The 19,604-nt window shown below is 54.6% G+C and overlaps 1 protein-coding gene across 2 annotated transcripts; it reads left to right on the top strand.

Annotated features, from left to right (window-relative positions):
- The first annotated feature begins 879 nt into the window (after positions 1 to 879).
- Positions 880 to 18,176, top strand: POFUT2 (protein O-fucosyltransferase 2). 2 transcript variants are annotated; one of them, XM_020973398.2, is made up of 9 exons: positions 880 to 1,097; positions 1,690 to 1,940; positions 4,861 to 5,005; positions 6,024 to 6,134; positions 9,033 to 9,099; positions 13,047 to 13,172; positions 13,860 to 14,040; positions 14,360 to 14,483; positions 16,321 to 18,176. In XM_020973398.2, exons 1-9 carry the CDS (start codon positions 922 to 924, stop codon positions 16,472 to 16,474), a joined length of 1,335 nt encoding a protein of 444 aa, XP_020829057.2. In that variant the 5' UTR covers positions 880 to 921; the 3' UTR covers positions 16,475 to 18,176. The 2 variants fall into 2 exon arrangements, with proteins under 2 accessions (XP_020829057.2, XP_078010712.1); XM_078154586.1 differs by lacking the exon at positions 14,360 to 14,483.
- The last annotated feature ends 1,428 nt before the right edge of the window (positions 18,177 to 19,604 follow it).

Raw genomic sequence — 19,604 nt, 5'->3', positions numbered from 1 at the left:
TCAAGGTCTGGCACCATCTCGCATCAGCATACATCACACCTCTGTTCGGTGCCAGGCCCTAGAGCTGAGCCTGCATGATTATTAGCTAACACGTATAGAGATCCTCCTGCGTGCCGGGCACTGGGCTCAGTGCTTCAGAAATGCGACCTCACAACACAGGAGGTACATGCTGTTATTATGCCCATTTTACAGCTAGGAAAACTCAGTATACAGAGGTTCAGTGACGTTTCCAAGGTCACACAGCCAGATGCAAAGATGAAAATAAACCAATCTCAGGCCTTCCAGGAGCTTACAGTCTCCCTGAGGAGACAATGGTCAGGCACCAAGGTAAGTAGATACAAAGTGGATACAAGAGATACAGAGTAGCCCTGGGACGCCCTTGAGCTAAGCTTTGAAGGTAGAGCCAAAGCCTTAAGGGTAGAGGTGAGGGGGTAGCCCAGCGAGTTCCTTTCCCTCTCTGTGCTGCCTCAGTCTCTCCCTCTGCAAAATGTGTCCTTTAAGCTCTGGACAAATGTGTCCTTATAAAAGAGAGACTCAGCTTGGAGACCCTGAAGAAGGTGGCAAAGGGTCCCAGTCCTTGCTTCCCTCCCGGGTTCCCCCCTAGGAGGATCAGCTGGCTGGCCCCGAGGCTGCACGCTCAGAGGCGTCGGAGCGCACTGGCTCTGGCAGCCCCGGGAGGCACAGGCCCCGCCCCTAGTCAGCTCCCTCAGCGCTAGGGACATGTGCATGCGCACAATGCGCCCAGAGAACCCCGGGGGTTGGGGAAGGAGAGAGCCCGGGGCCCAGCGCCCTCCGCGCGTGCGCAGCTCGGTGCAGGGCTGCGCCGGAAGTGCTTCTTTTCGGGCGCCGCGTGAGCCGGTGCGCGCCGGAAGTACGTGTCAGTGTGCCGGAAGTGCGTGTGCGCGGTGCGCCCCTGCGGACATGGCGGCGGAGACGCCTCGGACCCGGGCCGCCCCCGGGCCCCACAGGCTGCTGCTTTCGCTGCTGCTCCTCGCGGCCGCCGCCATGCCGCTGGGCCGGACCCAGGGAGACGAGTTCCGGCCCGGCCAGTGGGGGGCGGCGGCGGGGGGCGCGGCGGCTGCGGCGCGGGGGCGCAGGTGAGAGGGGCCTGGCCTCAGTGTCCCCGTCTGTCTGTCTCCCGCGCGTGGGTGGGGCTGGGCCTAGGATCCCCGTGGGGGGTGGGGGAGGCGGAGGGGCGGGGGAGAGGGCTGGTACCCTCACGAAAGGGGGGACACTGATTGGTTCCCTTTTACAGAGTGGGCATCTGAGGCCCACACAGGCCAAGTGACTTTCCCAGAGTCACACAGTGAAAGGCAATAAGCGTTGATTGAAAGGGAGTATCTGAGATCGAATCTGAACTCGGGGCCTCCAGCCCCAGCATCCCTTGCGCCTCCCCACCCCCCTGCCTCCCACCTTACCGAGGGTATTTACCGAGCCCCATTCCTGCTGCCCCCGGCACAGGCAGCAAGGTCAGGGCTGGAGTCGGGAAGCTCTGAGTTCAAATCCAGCCCGAGGGGCTCTGGGGAAGTCACTGAACTTGTGCTCCTCAGCTTCCTTGTCTCGGAAATGGGGGCGGTACGCGTGGTAGGGTCCTGCCCCCTCCCTCCCCGCTCGGGGTGCGGGGCTGCTGCTCCTGCCCCTCCCTCTCGGGCCCTCCTGCCCAGGCCTGACCCTCCTGGTCTCCCCCAGGTACCTCCTGTACGACGTGAATCCTCCCGAAGGCTTCAATCTCCGCCGGGACGTCTACATCCGTGTGGCGTCTCTCCTGAAGACTTTGCTGAAGACCGAGGAGTGGGCGCTGGTCCTCCCGCCCTGGGGCCGCCTCTATCACTGGCAGAGCCCCGACATCCACCAGGTCCGGATCCCGTGGGCCGAGTTTTTTGACCTTCCGAGTCTCAATAAAAACATACCTGTGATTGAGTATGAACAGTTCATTGCAGGTAAAGTACTCTGCCCTCCTGGCCTTGTCATCAGGGCAGACCCGGCAGGGCTTCGAATCCTCCCCCAGGGTCTTGTGGCTCTAAGCCCTCCCAGAGCCAGGTGTTGGCCCAGCGAACCCTGGGGAGGCAGGGCAGGCACCCCAGACACACAGCCCCTCCGGCCCGCCAGGAAAGGTGGGGGCCACTCCAGCGTCAGTCCAGCGGGGAGAGATGGGGCCGGGTCCTGTGACGGGGGATGCACAGATGCAGCGGGGGTGCTGACTGAGCACGAGGCAGCGTTGGTGAGAGGGAAGGTTTGCAGGGAGTGAAGTGAATGCATCTCAGACACAGGACAGAAGCAAACACCATTCTGGAGGAAAGAACTTGTGCAGTGCCTACTGTGTGCCTGGCACAGATACATAGAGGGACATGGGCCTTTACCTTCTAGTGGAGGGAGACAGTCTGGGAAGATAAATGAACACAGAGAAAACATAAGGAATAAATACTGTGGTTTGGGCTGGGAGCCTCATGGGGCGCTCGGTGCTAAGTCCGGGAGGAAGTAAGAAGCCAGAGGCAGGAAGACCCAAGTTCAAATCCAGCCTCAGACACATGAGCTGTGTGACCCTGGGCATGTCACATAGCCTCCTCAGAATGTCTGTAAAGACCTTCATGTGTTACCTGTGTCTGCTCGCTGTCAAGTGAGATTCTGAGAGGAGGGAAAAGGAGAAGGGGCCCCTTCTCCTTTGGGGAGCGCCCACTTGTGCTCTGCATGGACCCAACTCCTCCTCTTCCTCCCCCTTGTTTCTTCTGCCTCATTGTGTCACTTATTAACGGGGCAAGTCAGTTACCCTCTTCAGGCCTCAGTTTCCTCCTCTATAAAATGGAGGGGCTAGACTAGACAGTTTCTGAGGCCCTTGCATGGTGGCCTTTCGGGTATGGAAGCTCGCTGTGATGTCCTCCTAAAGTCTTCAAAAGGCATGAATGCAGGGCCCTTCACCATGCTGGTTACCCTCCTCTGGACTCTTGCCCACCCAGCCCACCTGGGCACATCGAGGTGCCCAGAGTTGAACCCTGTGTCCTCGATGTGCTTTGGGACAGAGTTCCAGGAGGAGTCTCGCACCCCTGCCCCAGGCCTGGACGCTGGGCTAAAGACGTCCCCCCTTTGGGGCTGTTGGGTCCCCTTGTGCCTCATGAGCTGGCTGCCCACAAAACCTCCCAGGCCTTTTGGAGGGAAGCGTCACTCCATAGCCACGTCTCTTGTCTTGTACGTGGAACATTGATTTTTTTTACCTGAGAGGAAGACTACATATATCACTCTGAAATTCCATCTTCGATTTGGCCCAGGGTTCCAGGCTGCCCAGATGTTTTTGGAGCCAGACTCTCTCTGCCCACTGGGCCAACTCCCTCTCCTGGCTTCATGCTGTCTGCACATTTGACAGACTTGCCGTTTTTCTGAAGTTATTGATACAGATGTTCAGTAGCACAGATTCCTGGGCACCTCACTAGCGCTCTTCTGGGCCGATGTCAGGTCTGGCAGTTCAGCCTGATTGTGTCCCCTTCTGGCCCCGGCTCTCCATCTGATCTGGGAGGTGAACTCGTCTGTTACATCCCACTACCCCCATCTGCTGATCCTGAGCTAGCCTCCCGCGGCCCCTTGTCCCGCCGCTGCCTCAGGCGCAGTAATTCCCAGATGCTTGTTTATTCCCTACTCCTTGGTGACAGAGTGACGCTTTCTAAAAATCACAGGCATCCACTGGCCTGCATTTTGCAAACTGCATTCTCTCCTGCCTTGGAAATAGCAACATTACCCTTCTGAGGTCATTGACTGAGGCCGGGGGACAGGGCGGATCTGGACTTGCTCAGGGCAGCTCAGTGTTAATAGGACTCGGGGCTTGGAGTCAGAAAGACCCATGTTCACATCTCTTCCTCACCCGGTTATTGGCTGTATGACCCTGTCTGCCTCAGTTTCTTCAACTGTAAAATGGTAGTTGGGCTATCTGTAAGCACACTGGATGCCTGCTTCCTCTTTACCCTTCTTTAGCATCCACCCTTGTCACCGTTTTTCTTCTGCCCCTTTTCAGCCCAAAGATCACTCTTTGGCAGAGAAAGCAGGAACACAGAGGAGTTCCACCCTCTGTCCATTGTCACCTTTGTCCTGTCCACCAGGCTGCCCTAGTAGATGTAGAAAAGCAAGTTTTGCCCAGAAGAGCCAGAACCCCTGTTTCTTTGCAGGCATCAGCCTGCTTCAGCCAAGCAGCAGGAGCAGAAGGAGGAAGACTGTGACAGAAGGAAGGAGGCTCTTTGAGGCCTCTGGTGGTGTGGAAAGCTTACACCCCCATCTGCAGCCAAGGCCCCAGGGATGGTTGTGCCCCCTTGAGGGCAGAGGAGACAGCAACAATAACCCGGGGTGAGGGTAGGGGGGATCGTAGATGGGGCAGATGAGGCAGAAGAAGGACTTGTGGCCACAGCTGGCTGGGGGCTCACGGGGACAATCGGTGTAGGCTTCCTCGTGCCACATTTGAAATATCTGATTTTTAAGTCTCGGATTTTTGAAGTCGTCTTGGGAGGCTTTTCCTGCCCAGTTTGGAGGCATTTTCTTCAGTGCCCTTTGGCCTGTTCAACTCAATGACATCGAGAAGCCACTTTTTTTTTGGAGGGGGGGCAGTTGGGGTTAAGTGACTTGCCCAGGTCACACAGCTAGTAAGTGTCAAGTGTTGGGTCTGAGGCCAGATTTGAACTCCAGTCCTCCTGACTTCAGGGCTGGTGCTCTATCCACTGCGCCACCTAGCTGCCCCTCAGAAGCCACTTTGCAGAGTTGATTATGCCCACACAAAAATGGGTGGCCTGTTGGGGAAATTCTCCTAGACTTACCCCACCTCCACAGGGAACAATGCACCCTTTCATATTGCATCTTCATGCCCATGCCGTGCTTTGTTTTCAGAGTCAGGCGGCCCCTTTATTGAGCAGGTGTATGTCCTGCAAAGTTATGCAGAAGGCTGGAAAGAGGGGACCTGGGAGGAGAAGATTGATGAGCGGCCATGCATCGATCAGCTCCTGTACTCCCGGGACAAACACGACTATTATCGGTAGGTGACGCGGCATGGCCCTGGCACCTTCCTCGGGTCTGCTGGTCAGCCTTAGGCCTGGCCTCTAAAAGCAACGTGGGCCAAGGAGCACCAATGCCGGGGAATGTTTAAACCTAGAAAAGGGAGTTGGTCCAAGTTGACATACATGTCCCGCTTAAATCTTTTAGAGGAGGGTTATTTTTCGTTCACATCACAGATTTTATCTATGGGCTCTCCTTGGCCTCAGATGGTTTTTACACATTCTGAAGTCCAAGACACTAATGCAGCACATCTCCAGGCAGGTGGGTAGCCCCCCATCCATGGGCCCTGGGAAGGCAGGAAATGTCCATTTGTAAATAGAATCTGCATTCTCACTCTCAAAGCCACTGGCCCTCCAGGCCTTCTGGAGGCAGGGGTCGTCAGGCAGAAGCTGCTGAGGACTGCTGGGGGCACTGGAGGTGGCCCCAAGTTCTGCAGTGTCCTGACTCGTCAGCGTTAGGTGATTTTTGGACATGTGGGTTTGACATGATACAGTTAATGCTGAAGCCTCGAAAATGAGCGAGTTCTATGCCACTGTCCATCCTCCTCTTCCCTTATTTTGGTAATACTCAGTCTCAGTGAATTCAACCTTCTAGCCAAGACTGAAAATGAATAGGAGAAGCCTATTGATCCAGCTCAGGTTTTCTGTTCCCAGTGATCTGAACAAATTGAGAAGAACCTTCCCAAACCGTGGCGTTCAGCTAGGCCCTGATTAGGGCCCACGATGGCCCCATGAAGCCATGAAAAAGATTAGGTTTTGTACTGTTGGAGTCATTGGGTCCAGCCCCCAGGAGCTATGGTGGGGGGATGGGAATAATGCACCTACTTCCCAGGATGCCGTGCTCCCATCCAAGGTCAATCACTGCAGCCCCTTGGCATGAAGAGGTGAGGCCTGGTCCCTCCCTTCAAGGAGTTCTGCAGTTCTCATAGGGGTGCAGGGGTTAGGATGTGAGTGTGCTGGTGTGTGCGCCATCCACGCCTCTGTCTGTTTTCCCTACAGAGGATGGTTCTGGGGCTACGAAGAAACAAGAGGTCTAAGGGTATCTTGTCTGTCCGTCCAAGGGTCTGCATCCATCGTCGCCCCGGTGCTTTTGAAGAACACATCAGCCCGGTAAGCCTCCTGGTCAGTCAGCCAGCATCTGCTGAACATCTGTGGTGGAGGAGTGGAAGTGTCTGCTTAGCATGTGCTGTGCGGCTGCCCTGAGGCCCCGCCCAGCTCCAGACCTCACACATCCTTGGCTCTTGAAGGTGCTGGGGGAGGAGAGGGAGGGTGGGAAGTCCACGGTGTGGTCCTTCCTTGCCTGTCTAGGGCCTCGAGATCTCCACACACAGAAGGAAGGCGAGTGGGCCAGGACAGACCTCACTGGGGATCGTATCGTTTGGGGCTCTTCTAAAGCACCACAGGGCTCCCCCAAGGCAGAGAGTGATGAGCTTGGTGGAGCAAGCGTGAGACATGGGCCACTCTGTGCAGAAGGGGCTGGGGGCACCGGAAGGAAGCACCAGGTGCCATCAGCGTGTTCTGCATCGTGTTTCCTTCAGCAGGGTCTAAGAGGGGTCAAGTGGAGGGGCAGGTCAGCTCAGGCTGTGGTTGGGGCCTGGCGGATGGCCTGGCATGGCTGCCCCGGGACCGGTGAGCCCTGCAGAGGCAGGTGGGGAGGCCCCGGGTGGCCCAGAGTGAGTAACAGTGTAGAAAGGGGAACTTTGTGCATGCTGGTTTTCCTGTCCCTTACTGAGCTGTGTTTGTTCCACCCATTTCTGTCTTGAGAAGGGTCTAGCCTGGGCTGTTTTCATCCATTTTTCATTGGGGCTCCGTGTGTGCAACCCTCTGCTCCGCCCTCCAGTGTCACAGGCTGACTGTTGAGCCTTGGACCCTGGGACCCCCTTGGGGACGATGAACTCCTTGAAGGGAGGGACCAGGCCTCCCTCCTGTGTGCCAAGGGTAGTGCTCTGTGGCAGTAGAGACGGGGTAATTACTCACTTTGAGGTCTTCGTTTAGTGATTTTAGAAGAGCGGATCTCTTCCTTTTCTCTAACCTTGGTATACCTTTCATTTCTCCTCTTCACAACTCTGACCTGCTGCTCCCAGGACAGGTGAATTCACAGCTCAGCTGCGGAGAAAGGCCCTTAGGGTCCTCTAGGCCACTTGTCCATCTGCTCAGTCTGGGAATGGAGACCCAGGCCAACGGGGTGACTTCTGCCTTAGTGGCGGGATGTGACGGAGATGAAGTTGTGAGGCTTCCTGGCCCTCCCTCTCTCCTTCACTGCGCCTTCCTGGGCCATGGGACTATCGAAAATGAGTGACAGCAGCTGCTGTGGGCCTGGGGTAGTGCCAGACAAGGCCTGTGTTCCAGGGACTGAGCAGAATCTTTCTGCCTTCCTTTGGGTACATTCTGCGTGTGATTTCCAAACTTACAGCATTCCCTGAGTTTGTCAGGACGCTTGAACTAAAAATGTCTCTGGTTCTTTGTTAAGCCTAGAACAGCTGGGGGCCCCCAAACCAGAGCCTCTGCAGGTCTCAGCATCTGTGTTCATATCGCCACGACAAGCCTGATTCCTGCACGTAAACAGTGCGCTTCGGTGAGCAAACGCGTGCTCATCGATGGCAATGCCCTGTGCTTTCGGCCCCTGTCTCTCAAGAGGAGGTGGCTTCTCTCCTGACCAGGTGATCCCCTCACATCCCGTCTCCTGTGTCATCCCCCCTTTCCCTTTTCTCCCATCTCTCCATCTCCACTGGCTCCCTCCCTCCTGCCTACAAACAGGCCCATGTCTCCCCCATCCTGAGCAAAGCCTCACTTCACCCTTCCGTCCCTGATAACTCTGGTCCCACAATCTCTTCTGCCCTTGTGGGGAAACTCCTCCAAAAGCCCGTCTACACCAGCTGCCTCCACTCTCTTTCCTCTCCCTTTCTTCTTAACCCCCTACCGTCTGGCTTCTGGCCCTTTATTCCTCTGCCCCCTGCAGAGTGACCAGTGATGTCTCAGTGGCCTTTCCTTGGTCCTCATTCTCCTGGAGCCCTCGGGAGCCCTGGACGCTGTGGGTCTCTCTCCTCCTGGTTCTTCTCGTCCCTCTAGGGTTTTGGGGACACTGCACTGTCTCTCTGGTTCCCCTGCTCTGCTGAGTCCTCCTCCGAGTCACACTCTCCAACCACGGGCGTCCCTCAGGTTCTGTCCTGGCCTCTCTGTGCTGCCTCACTCAGGGATCTCTGCAGGTCCAACCATGTCACCCCCTACTCACATAATAAGTCCAGGAATACAAGGGGCCTCCCTGGTGCTAGACATGTTAGGAGGTTGGATTGGAAGAGAGGGTTTCCCACGAGAACCACATTGTCCTGTGATGAACAGTGGAGGTCACTGGGGAGGTTGAGGTCATCCCTCCTTCCCTCTCTCTCTCCTTCTCCCCTCCCTCCCTTCCTCCTTCTCTCCATCCCTTCTCCTCCCTCCTTCCCTCCCTCCCTCCCTCTCTCCCTCCCTTCCCTCCTCCTCCCTCCCTCCTTCCCTTCTCTCCCTCTCTCCATCCTTCCTTCTCTCCCTCTCTCCATCCTTCCCTCCATCCTTCCCTCCCTCCCTCTCCCCATCCCTCCTCCCTTCCTCTCTCCTTATCCCTCCTTACCTTCCTCCCTTTTTCCTTCCGTCCCTCCCTTCCCTCCCTCCCTTCCTCCTTCCCGGCCTTTCTCCCTCCCTCCCTCTCTCCATCCTTCCTCCTTCCTTCTCTCCCTCTCTCCCTCCCTCTCTCCATCCTTCCCTCCTTCCCTCCCTTCCATCCCTCCCTCCCCGCCTCAGGGACCAGTGGAGGGGAGCATGCAGGAGCAGAGCAGAACACTTCTGGGATGGGCTTTGCCAGCCTTAAGGGGCTTTTTGATTCTGGGAGGAGATGGAGAGGCTGCAGCAGATTTCGGGAGGGGGTGAGGGCAAAACAAGCTTGAACAAAAAAGTGTGACTTTGATTATTTTGTAAATGAAGAAAATGTCATCTCTCTCTCTTCTGTCTCTTTTTTTAATCATCTTAAACTAGATCAGTGATGTTAGACAGAGCTGAAAACCTCCTTCACGACCACTATGGAGGGAAAGAATATTGGGACGTGAGTATCTCCTGGTCTGATGGACGGTTTGGTACAAACGGTTTATATTTCTGCTTTGTTTCTGAGCGGTGCCGGCACACCCCTCTTCAAGCCTAGCTATGGTCTATTTGTTATTTTGGCCTGGCGGTGAATAGATTGTAAACCTTGGCCTGAGAAAGCAGGAGGCAGAACTAATTCTTTCTGCATAAAGAATGAAAGAATCCCTTCTGCCGGCCTTTGGCAAGATCCTGGAGGCTCTGGAGGAAAGGAAGGTGCTGCAGCCCTGCCCTGAAGGCCATCCCCATGGCCGCTTCCTCGGGTCTGGAGCTGCAAGCACTCAGTGGCCGCCTTGTAGCCCTCATTTTACAGATGAGGAGACAGAGGCACATACTGGCACAGGGTCACCCAGGAAATGAGTAGCAGAAGTGAGTTCCGTACATTTGAATATTCTAGTCATGGAATCATCTTTGGAAAGAGGCAGGCTGTGGCTCGGGCGTCAGGCCCAAGTCCCTGTCTGCTAGAGCTGCACTAGGTAGGGATGCCTCCCCTTCACTAGCGAGCCTTTCAGCCGGCAGCGGGTTTCAGGCCTTCTTGCTTGGCTGCCCTCATGCCCCAACCCAGGGGTGTTTTGGGGGAGGCTCGCTTACCATGCTTCAGGAGCCTCCAGCTGACCTCTTGGTTGTGTTTTCATTGGGCCTGGCTCCCCATTGCGGCCAAGTCTCAGACAGAGGCAGGCCACAGGACACGTGGTGCTCCCTGTGGTGAGGCTGGCACACAGCCGCCAGGGTGGTCAGGCCGTGACCAGGATTGTGGCGGCCCCACACGGGCTGTTTTCATTGTCAGGTGGTGACTGCCTCACTGCCTGCTTTCCCAGGTGCCCTTCACTCCCACCCGGCTCTCCTGACTTAGCACCTGGGACAGCCCCAAGGCAGGTGACCGGAGCCCAGAGCCAGAGCTCTGAGCCGCAGGCCAGGGAGTGACTGAGGCCCAAGGCTACCGGATTAAGAGAGGCCCGTAAGCCAGATCCCCTCAGCAGCACCCTGACAAGGAGGCCTCCAGTCCCCACCCCAGGAGGTAGAGTACAGAGCAGGATCTCTGAGTTATGGGCCTGTCCTCCAGGCCCAGCTCAAGCCCTCTTATGGTGTAGATGGCTTTTTCCTTTGATTCTTGGAAGGCTGCTTTGTGCTTTAACGACTCAGGAGGAGGAATGGAGTTTTAGGAGAACATTTACTGTCTAAGTCACAGGAGTATGGAGAGTAACAGCGCATGGGTGCCATGACATCAGAAGGGCAGTGAGTGCCCAGAGTGTCCAGAGGCAGGCACTGGGGGGGACGGGCCTTGAGACCAGGCCGTAGGACAGTCAGGTAAAGGCCTGGGGAGGGGAAACCTGGAAGAGGGAAATGTACCTGGATGTGTCCTCGTCCTCATGGGGAATGGGCTGCATCCTCCCTGGAGCTCTGTGAGTGTCTTCTGCCATTTTTTGGCCACGTTACAGGGTGAATGGGACTAGAGCCACGGAAAAGAGATTCCTTTTGGTGTTTAGTGCAGGGGAAAATGAGTTTTCTGGTCATGCTGATGACAAAGTGCATACAGCTCCTGTGAGCCCTTGCCCTCTGTCCACTCCAGAGGCTTTTGCGGGGGGTCCCAAAGGCCAGGTGGGCCGTGGCTGGCTGCAGTCCTCCCAGAGTGACTGAGGCCTTGTTTATTCACTGTTGACTTGGCAACAAGCCAAGCTGAAAGGCTTCTTCCCCATACCTCGGGGCTTCCTGGCAGGAGCTATTGGGTCAGAATGACCAGAAGCCCCTCTTCTCCTCTTGTCTCTGAGCCCAGCAGAGGAGCCCAGGCCTGCTGGGCAGCTGGTTAGGCTTCCTCTTGTCCATCATTTGCTGCTGCCTGGTTAGCCTTGTTATGACCTTGGGCAAGTCCCCTGGCTCCTGCCTCCACCTCAGAGGCCTCCTCTGTAAGGTCAGGGTAAGAAGAGCTGCCCGCTGCCTCCCAGCTGTTTGAAGGACCCCAGGAGATGGTATGTCTACAGGCCTGTCCAGACCTCCACATGGCCCTTGGACGGGAGCCGCTCTCGTGCCAGTTTGCCAGGGTGAAAGACGCACTTGGGCCCTCCCCGACTCATAGAGAAGGGTTACATTAGCCACTTGGATGAGGAGGTAGGGAGAAAGAAAGAGGGAGAGAGAGAGGAGAGAGAGAGAGTGTAAGGCAGGAGAGGGAGAGAAAGGGAAAGAGACAGGGGAGGGAAGCTGGAGAAGGGAAGAGAGATGGAGGACAGAGAGGAAGGGGGGAGAGAGTCAGACACAAGCCTCTGAGCCTCAGTGTCTCTCTCTGTAAAATGAGGGCAGTAATGTCTTGCCTTTCTTTAGGGCACGGACCAGGCTTACTGATGGCTTGAGGTCCCTTCCACCCCAGGTGTGACCACAAAACTGCCTCCATGCACTGATGGCTGGCCTCTGATCTTTGCACGGGGGATGTGCCATGGTGGGTCCAGGACCAGCTGCCCCTTTGTGACTGCTGAGCACTCTCATAGTCATGGGAGAATTCTCAGGGAACCTGGAGCCCCAGCGTGTCTGTGGCACAGCAGCTAGAGCCTGTTCGGCAGGGCTCTGTGCCGAGTGATCTTCTGTGTGTGAGTGAGGCCCTCCCTTCTGAAAATGCTCGGTACCCACATGTGTTCTCCCTCCCTCCCTTCTCTCTCTCTTTCCTTCTCTCCCCTTCTCTCTTCCCTCTCTTCCTCCCTCTCTCTCCCTGTCCTTCCCTCTCTTCTTCCTCTTCTTCTTCTTCTCCTCCTCCTCCTCCTCTCTCCCTCTCTCCCCCTCCCTCCTGTCTCCCTCCTTCTCTCCTGTCCCTCCCTTTCTCCTCTCCCTCCCTTTCTCCTCTCTCTCTCCCTCCCTCTCTCTTCTCTCTCCCCCTCCCTCCCTCCCTCTCTCCCTCTCTCTTCTCTCTCTCCCTCCCTCTCTCCTCTCTCTCTCCCTCCCTCTCTCTCTCCTCTCCTTCTCCCTCTCCCTCTTCCTCCCTTCCTCCCCCCTCTCCTCCTTCTTCTCTCCCTCCAGTGGCTCTTGCCATGAACGTGGGTCTTGATTAGGCATTAGGAGTTTGTGGTCATGAGATAGGACACTGCAGCCTTCAGAGTTCTGGGCTGGGCTGGGAAGTACAAGGGCTCAGGATGCTTGAGGAATGGCCCAGGCTGGGAGCCAGGGGGGATGCCCAGGAGCAGCCGAAGGAGCTGCTGGGTCATCATCTCACTCTGCTCTGGGCTTCTTGGGCAGCTTTCCCGGTTCAGCTCAGGTTCAGCTCAGCAGCTCAGATGGCTCGGCTGTGAAGCAGTTCAGACAGAGATAAGCTACGTAGAGGTTCTGGAGGCAGTGGATAGGCTGGAGTAATTCTTACTAGGCTGTGGGGTCAGCTGCTGGACAGCATGTCCCAGAAGTCTTAGTGTTGCTGGAAGCTTTGCGTAGCTTCAGAAGTAGAAATGCTGCCGACTTATAAAAGACCGCATTTGAAAGGTCAGTTATTTGTGTTCATTTTATACTTCATAGTGAATTTGGAATAATAAATTGTTAGTTTTAACAAATAGATCAGGGCAGCTTGTCCAGCAAGCCTCAGACCGAGGGTTGGCAGGGCCTCTGGCATGGCCATCGTGGGCCCCTCATCTCCCCTGGGCCTCTCCTGGAAGGTCAGAGCTCCATTCTGTTAATGAGCAATCTTAGGGTGAGGAGCAGCTGAGGGAGGTTTTTACAAACTCTGAGAAGTGCCTGGAGTGGCATCAGGCACGAGATGGTGGTGGTGTGACATCGCACTGGGAAATGTGATGCTGTTTTTGACACGTCATTAGCCTTTTGGGGTTTTGGTAAGCTTGCAGTGGTCGCACTTGGAGGTTATTTAAGCTCCCGGCCTCAACGAGCTTTGGGGACGCCCCCATGATGGCAAGGCCTTTGCTCATCATTGTTTACATTTGACAGACCCGTCGGAGCATGGTGTTTGCCAAACACCTTCGTGTGGTGGGAGATGATTTCAGAAGCAAGTACTTGAACTCCACCAATGACGCAGACAAGATAGCTTACAGTGAAGACTGGACAAAGATGCAGGTCCTTTATGCCACTGGTTTCTCCTTCCCTTGAGGGTCCTGTACTGCTCCTCTGACTCCTCCCATGTGAAGCTGGGCCCAGCTTGGGCATTCCCTTTGTCCTCCAGCCATGGGGTGTCACCAAAGTTACACCTACATTAACTGCAGTGACCGCATGCTCCTCCCCAGGCCAGTGTCACAGACATGATGACTTTAGAGTCATTGCCCTCAAGGGCCTTCAAGGGGCCAGACCCTGCCCCCATGCCGTGCTTCTGACCGTAACAGAAGGCTTGGCATCGTCTTCTTGTGACAGCGATCTTGTAGATGTTGAATGTTGGCTCAGCTAGCAAAACTGGAAGACAGGTTCACTGCATGGGGTGGGTAGCACCTCCTGGAACATTTTCTATTTCACTGTCTCAGATTAAAATTGCTCTTTGTTAATTAATTACTAGGAGCTCTTTATGAATTGTCATTTCAGCCCAGCTCCTGGTTGGCAGAAGACAGGGACAGATTTAAATAAATAAATGAGAACCCGGTCCTCCCCTGAAATGTCCTCTCCTTAAATAAATGATTCTCTTGGCCAAATGCTCGAGTAGAGGTTCGGGCCCTTTGGATGTAGCTGAGCAGGGCTGAGCTTGTGCCCAAAAGAAGACTCCGAAATGTTGCTGTTGTATTCCACTCACAGCACGTGCTGGTTGTTCTCTGCTAGGTAAAGCTGGGCACCTCCCTAGGCGGTCCTTACCTCGGAGTACACCTCAGAAGGAAGGATTTTATCTGGGGTCACAGAGAAGACGTGCCCAGTCTGCATGGGGCAGTGAAGACCATCCGGAGCCTTATGGAGACCCACAAGCTGGACAGAGTGTTTGTAGCGACGGATGCAGTTAGAAAGGGTATGTTACACAGGGTAGTGAACCCCCCGGGGTCTCTCACCAGTCCTTGCTTTCAGTTGAGAGGAGACCCAGGCCATCCCTTAAAGACTAGAATCTTGTTTTACCAAACCTGCTGCCAGTGGAGGGAAGGCTGAGTTGGTCGGTTCATTTTCTAATGTTTCCTCACCTTGTCCCCCAAGCAGAAGACCCACAAATTGCGCTGGTCTTCATGGCCCTGGGCCCACTTCTTGGTGCCCTGTTTGTGTTTGGCCGAAGCCTCTGGCCTAGTGGCCCACAATGGGCCTTGTCCTAAGTCCAGGATCACGTTGTCTCCTTTCAGAATGTGAGGAGCTCAAGAGGCTGCTTCCTGAAATGGTGAGGTTTGAGCCCACCTGGGAGGAGCTGGAGCTCTACAAAGATGGCGGCATAGCCATCATTGACCAGTGGATATGTAGCCATGCCCGGTAAGTGCTCCTCTCGGTGGGACTTTTGTTGGCATGAGAGTCCCTCTCTCAGGTCCTACACGTTCTCACAGTCTGATGGTGCCTCTTGTGTATGACTTTGCCTGGGTCACAGAGATGGGGACTAAGGCAGAATAAGGAACCAAGTTTAGAGCTTTGTCTCACTGGCATTAGGGGAGGTTGGATGGAGGCAGATGAGGATCTTTCTGTCCCCTCTATTCTTCACCAGAGGGTGCCTCATCCCTGATCTTGGAGCTCATCTTATCTACTGCAGGGTTGCCCCATCCTCCTCCACAGAATCCAAAGCCCTGGCCCATGGCATCCCATTCTCAAGCTCATGTTTGCACTCACTACCCTCCCTCCTGTGCCACTTCCCCAGCCCTCTGAAGTTCCTGGAAGTCCCCTAACTGCTGACTCCCAAGGCCTTTTGTCAGCCCTCACCCGATGTGACCCCCTACAGCTTGCGGTACTTCCAGCCAGCCCTTTCCCCAATGCCTTCTCCCAGTTGGCTTTGCCTTTGGTCCCCCAGGTTCTCCACTCTGCCCTCTCTCAGATATTTCATCAGCTCCTGTGGCTCTCATTTCTCCTTAGTGCCTCCCCTAAGCTCAGGCCCTCATCTTTGACCACTTGCTCGTGTCTCCTCTTGGAACATGCTCTGGATTGAGAAGCAGCCTACCATGGTGCACAGAGCACTGTCTTTGGAGTCAAAAAGACTTAGATTCGAATCCTTTCTAAGACCCTAGCTCTGGGACCCTGAGCAAGGCACGTCACCTCTGTCTGCCTCAGTTTCTTATCTGTAAAATAGGGATGATAATAGCATTGGCCTCTCAGGGTTGTAGCTGCTGTTGCTGCTGATGTACAATGCCTCTCCACTGTAGCATCCCCTGAAGGGACCCTAACACTAACTCTAACCCCAAATGCCTCTGACTCTTTTTCTCCCCCCAGCCCCTCCTCCTGACTTGTTTCTTTTTTGGGAGTGGGGGGTGGAGTGAGGGTTTGAGGGACAGGAAGGAGACAGAATGACTCCACCGTTATAAACCTGGGTGTAGTCACCTAGTGAGGGATGATGGAGAGGGATGGAGGAAGGCAATCCTCTTTTTTCCGTAATTGTCTCTCTCCTCTTTTTTCCTAACTTCTCCCCCTTTTGCTTGTACTGCTGATTCTAAACTTTCTCCTCTCCATTCCTTCCTCAGAGCTATAGCTTCCCAAGGCACAGAGCTGACCCCAAACCAGGAGTGTCTCACTCCCCTTTGCCTCCTGGCCTTGAAGGCCCCCCACCTTCTGGCTCCTAGCTATTCTCAGACTTGGCGCTCCATCTTATGGCTCATGTCCAGGAAGCGCCTCCTCTCCTCCTTCTCTCAGGCGCCTCCTGGTCTTTCCCCAGCCCCTATATACTGGTGACCATAAGAAAACTTAGTGATTGTTGAATGATTGGATCAAATCTGCCACAAGGAGGGAGGGCGTGAGTGACCTGGAGCTGTGGCGCCAGAATAGGAAGAGGGGACCGAGGAGAGAGCTCTGGGTTTGTGGTAATTCCATGTGTGTGTGAAGGGATGTGAGTGTGTGCTTGTGTGTGTGTGTGCGGGGGGTGGTGTAGGGATGTGAGTGTATGTCTATGTGTGCCTGTGTGTGTGTGTGTAGGGGTATGAATATGTGTGCGTGCACACGTGTGAGTATATGGGTGTGTGCATGCATGCACGTGCACGTGTGTGTAGGAATGTGCATGTCTGTGCCTGCGTGTAGGAACGTGTGTGCATGTATGCATACGTGCGTGTGTGTGCGTGGGTGTGTGAGAAGCCTGTCGGGCAGCCTTCATAGCTGTGCCCTCGTCCCTCCGCAGATTCTTTATTGGCACCTCCGTGTCCACGTTCTCCTTTCGGATTCATGAAGAAAGAGAGATTCTGGGCCTAGACCCCAAAACGACTTATAACCGATTTTGTGGGGACCAGGAAAAGCAGTGTGAACAGCCCACCCACTGGAAGATCGCCTACTGAGGGAGTGCCCTTGCCGTGCTTAGCACCTGCACCCAGGCCCAGGAGCACCTTTTGTCTGTCGCAGCGCCCTCTGCCTGTGCCCTGAACGCTCATCAGGCCAGTCGATGGTGTGGACTGGCTCGAGAGGCCAGCCCCAGGGAGGGCAGACGCCACTGGAGAGGAGCCGCGGGGTTGGATGTAAATGGAATCACTGCTAGAAGGCCAGCTTTTCGTCCTGTGCTCGGCAGGGTGTGAGCTCTGGGCTCCACTCTCTCGAACTCTGTTTACAGCTTTTGTCCAGAGCAATCGATTTAAGGCCTGGTCAGAACATCTCAGGGAGAAGAGTCCTGATGTCCAAGGGGATGTGTTTCCTAGGACAGTTTGGGAGGGTTTTCACAAGCCTTTTGTCCAGTTTTGAAATCACAGTTTAATCCAGATTTCTGCCCCTCTCTAAAAGGCCTGGCCCTGAGGTCAGGCCAGCAGTGCACTTGTGGGCACCACAGAACTGACCAAAGAGTGTTTATTCTCCCCTGTAGTAAAGAAGACAAAAGTCAGGTAGGCCCCAGAACATCCTTGCTGGGCTTTGTGAGGGTGGGCGAAGGCTCCCTTGGTGGCTCCCCTGAGCAGCCACTCCGAGGGCAGCTTCTGAACCTTGGTGGTTCTGTTCTAATCAGGAGAGAGATGGCCCGGGGCCGGGTTTCCAAGTCGGATTTGTCCTGTCCAGGGAGAAGAGAGCTCCTTCTCTGAATTCCAGTGTCCTTCTGAGGAGCCAGTGCTGCTCATCACGGCCCAAGCCCACCCTCCAGCGCCTTCTTCTGCAGCTGTCTGATCCCACTCCAGACGTGGTGGGAAAGAGCCAAGGCCAAGGTGGGGGCTGTTACTTTTAACATTGTTTGAGCTGAACTTTTTCCCATCCTGGTCTCATTGCCTGTGATCCTAGTAGGTAGAATAGTACCCATCAACTTCAGAAGATTTACCTTAGACAAGATATTGGCAGATTCACTGGATTTTTTGGCTCTGTATTTTTTTAAAAAATCATTTTTCTACGTCTTTCCAACACTGCCCCCATTAGTAGTTCTACCAAAGAAAATATGGGGCTGTACCATGGGCTTGAGGTAGAGGGGCAGAAGGAGGGGCCTCGGCCCTACTCTGGAGGCCTGGGGTTCATCCCTTTCCTGGGACATACAATCCTCTCTCACAAAACCTCCCCCACTGGACAAATGCTTTAAAGATGACCTCTTGGTCGTGGTTCTTTGGAGGGCATGTATCATCAGAGAAGGGCAGATAAGCCCCGGAATCACTGCTCGCATGGACTTTCTGCTGCCCCATTTAATCAGTGCTATCAATAGTATATGGCTTCTGGCCCAACCCTGAGCAGGAGCACCTGGGCCCAGGTCCTAGGGACCCCTGTGACTGCGTCACTCAGGTGTGCGTCCTTCATTCAGCCCACTTCTTAAAGACCCTTCCCCTCCTGACTTCTAATGGAAGAAAGATGGTGCTCTCCTCCACACCCCAGGCCATGTGGAGCGCTAGCAGAGGATTTATTTTTTTTCACATGTAAAGTCAAGTATTATGAATAAAATGAAGTTTCCAGGAAGCTTGTGGCCTGCAGATGGTGCCTTTTTATACGTTGGACCTTTTTTTAGCCTAAGACCTATGCAGTAAGTTGTGGAATTCAGCTGTGTGCCTCCTATTTCTAAGGACAATAAAATGCTTTGTAGTATCTGGTGAGTGGCTTTATTCCCGTACCACACGGCTGGCTGGGTGGCAGGTAGATGGGTAGACAGATGGATCGATGGACAGGTGAATAGGTGGGTGAGTGGGTGGATGGATGGATGGATGAATGGGTTGGTGTGTGGATGGGTGGGTGGGTGGACCGATGGGTGGGGTGGATGGATGGGTGGATGGACGGGTGGATGGATGGATGGGTGGGTGGACGGACGGATGGATGGGTGGGTGGGTGGATGGATGGACAGGTGGATAGGTGGGTGAGTGGATGGATGGATGGATGGGCTGACTGACAGATCAACAGGCAATATTTCAACCAGAGGCTGCCAGCTTCACTTGACTTATATTCAAGAAAGGAAATAAGTATTTTATTAGGCACTTACTATGTGCCATGTACTGTGCCAGGCACTTTACAAATAACTCATTTCTTCCTCACAACAAAGAGAGGTGGGTACTATTATCATGTTACAGATGAGGAAACTAAGGTAGTCAGAGATGAAGTGACTTGCTCAGATTCCCACAGCTTCTAATTGTCTGAGGCAGGATTTGAACTGGGGTCCTCCTGTCACCAGGCTCCATGCTCTGTGCCCTGTTGTGCCCCTTAGCTGCCAAATAGTTTTGATCTGTTTGCTACAGAATTTGTTTCTAAGTTTCTGCCTTCCCTTTTTTGTGTAGGGTGGCAGTTTAAGGTCCATCTGTCCACACTGCTGGCTATTGTCAGACTCTCTATTGAAGACAAGCTCAAATTCACCCGAATTCTTGACTCCCCCTTCTGCAAGTTCAGTCTAGCCTAGACAAATCCAGCCCACGGGGGGCAGGCCCCTGGAGAGCATGAAGGCAAGGGGGGTGGTGTTTGTGCAAAGAGCTGTGGGAGCTGTGAGGGTTGTATCAGAAGGCAGAAGAGCTCTGCCCCTGGAGGCAGAGAATGGCCCATGGAGCCTGTGCCGGCCCAGTGGGCTGGTTCCTCCAGAAATCTGAAGCTAGCTCTGATGCTTAAAATACAACACACTGAGATGTCTAAGAGAGGGTTAGCCAACGGGTGCTCTCCGTCTTTGTGTCCTGCCTCTCAATGGGTCCATCTTCTCATCCCATCACACACTGGTGTGAGGACATCTCACACCCCGTTACTTTGTAGCTCCTCATTGTAAGCTGGCACCCATTGGCATGGGCCTGCCCGTTGCAGGATGTTCATCCTCAGCTCTTCTGCTTCTTTATAACAGAACCACCAGGTAGACTGTTGGTCTTAAAAAGAAGGGCCGATCAAGGGTAAGAAAGGAGCGTGGTCACAGATTCTGAGGGCTAGCGAACATCCCTAGAGGCCTCCAGTTGCACCTGCATCAGGCCAGGAAGCCACTTTCCAATTGATCAGCCCCCGACTCAGAGACCTTGAGCTCATTCCACTTGGGTCTGCTCATTGTTGGCA

This window comes from Phascolarctos cinereus, unplaced genomic scaffold, assembly GCF_003287225.1.
Source record: "Phascolarctos cinereus isolate Bilbo 61053 unplaced genomic scaffold, phaCin_HiC Scaffold_5;HRSCAF=322, whole genome shotgun sequence".
NCBI lineage: Eukaryota > Metazoa > Chordata > Mammalia > Diprotodontia > Phascolarctidae > Phascolarctos > Phascolarctos cinereus.
Note: the sequence above shows the minus strand (reverse complement) of the source record. Positions and strands in the feature narration are given on the sequence as shown.